The 391-nt window shown below is 66.2% G+C and overlaps 1 protein-coding gene across 1 annotated transcript in view; it reads left to right on the top strand.

Moving 5' to 3' along the window:
• DMTN (dematin actin binding protein) overlaps nucleotides 1–385 on the top strand; it is a 5054-nt gene extending 4669 nt beyond the window's left edge. The window contains exons 11-12 of the mRNA XM_017732471.1: nucleotides 1–91; nucleotides 171–385. Coding sequence (XP_017587960.1) covers nucleotides 1–91; nucleotides 171–284 — 205 coding nt within the window. The 3' untranslated portion in view covers nucleotides 285–385. The remainder of the gene's footprint in view (nucleotides 92–170) is intronic.
• The last annotated feature ends 6 nt before the right edge of the window (nucleotides 386–391 follow it).

The following is a 391-nucleotide window of genomic DNA, read 5'->3' as shown; positions in this document are numbered from 1 at the left end:
CGCCTTGCAGATCTACCCCTATGAGATGCTGATGGTGACGAACCGAGGCCGCGTGAAGCTCCCGCCCGGCGTGGACAGGACCAGGCTGGAGGTAGGGGCTGCGCCAGGCTCGGGGGGCGCCGGGGAGGGGTCCCTGCACTCTGTCACCACCCTCTGCCCCCCTTCCGCAGCGACACCTGTCCCCCGAGGACTTCCTGAAGGTGTTCGAGATGCCGCCGGAGGAGTTCAGCAAACTGGCGCTGTGGAAGCGCAACGAGCTGAAGAAGAAAGCCTTCCTCTTCTGAGCCCTCCTCGGCCCCGAGCTCCGTCCGTGTCGCGCCGTGTAACCGCTTTAGGGCTCTCAGCCGGTTTTTATTGGGGTCCTCCACCCTTCCCGGCCCCCCAGTCCCCC

This window comes from Corvus brachyrhynchos, unplaced genomic scaffold (assembly GCF_000691975.1).
Source record: "Corvus brachyrhynchos isolate BGI_N302 unplaced genomic scaffold, ASM69197v1 scaffold150, whole genome shotgun sequence".
In the NCBI taxonomy this organism is placed as follows: Eukaryota; Metazoa; Chordata; class Aves; order Passeriformes; family Corvidae; genus Corvus; species Corvus brachyrhynchos.
Note: the sequence above shows the minus strand (reverse complement) of the source record. Positions and strands in the feature narration are given on the sequence as shown.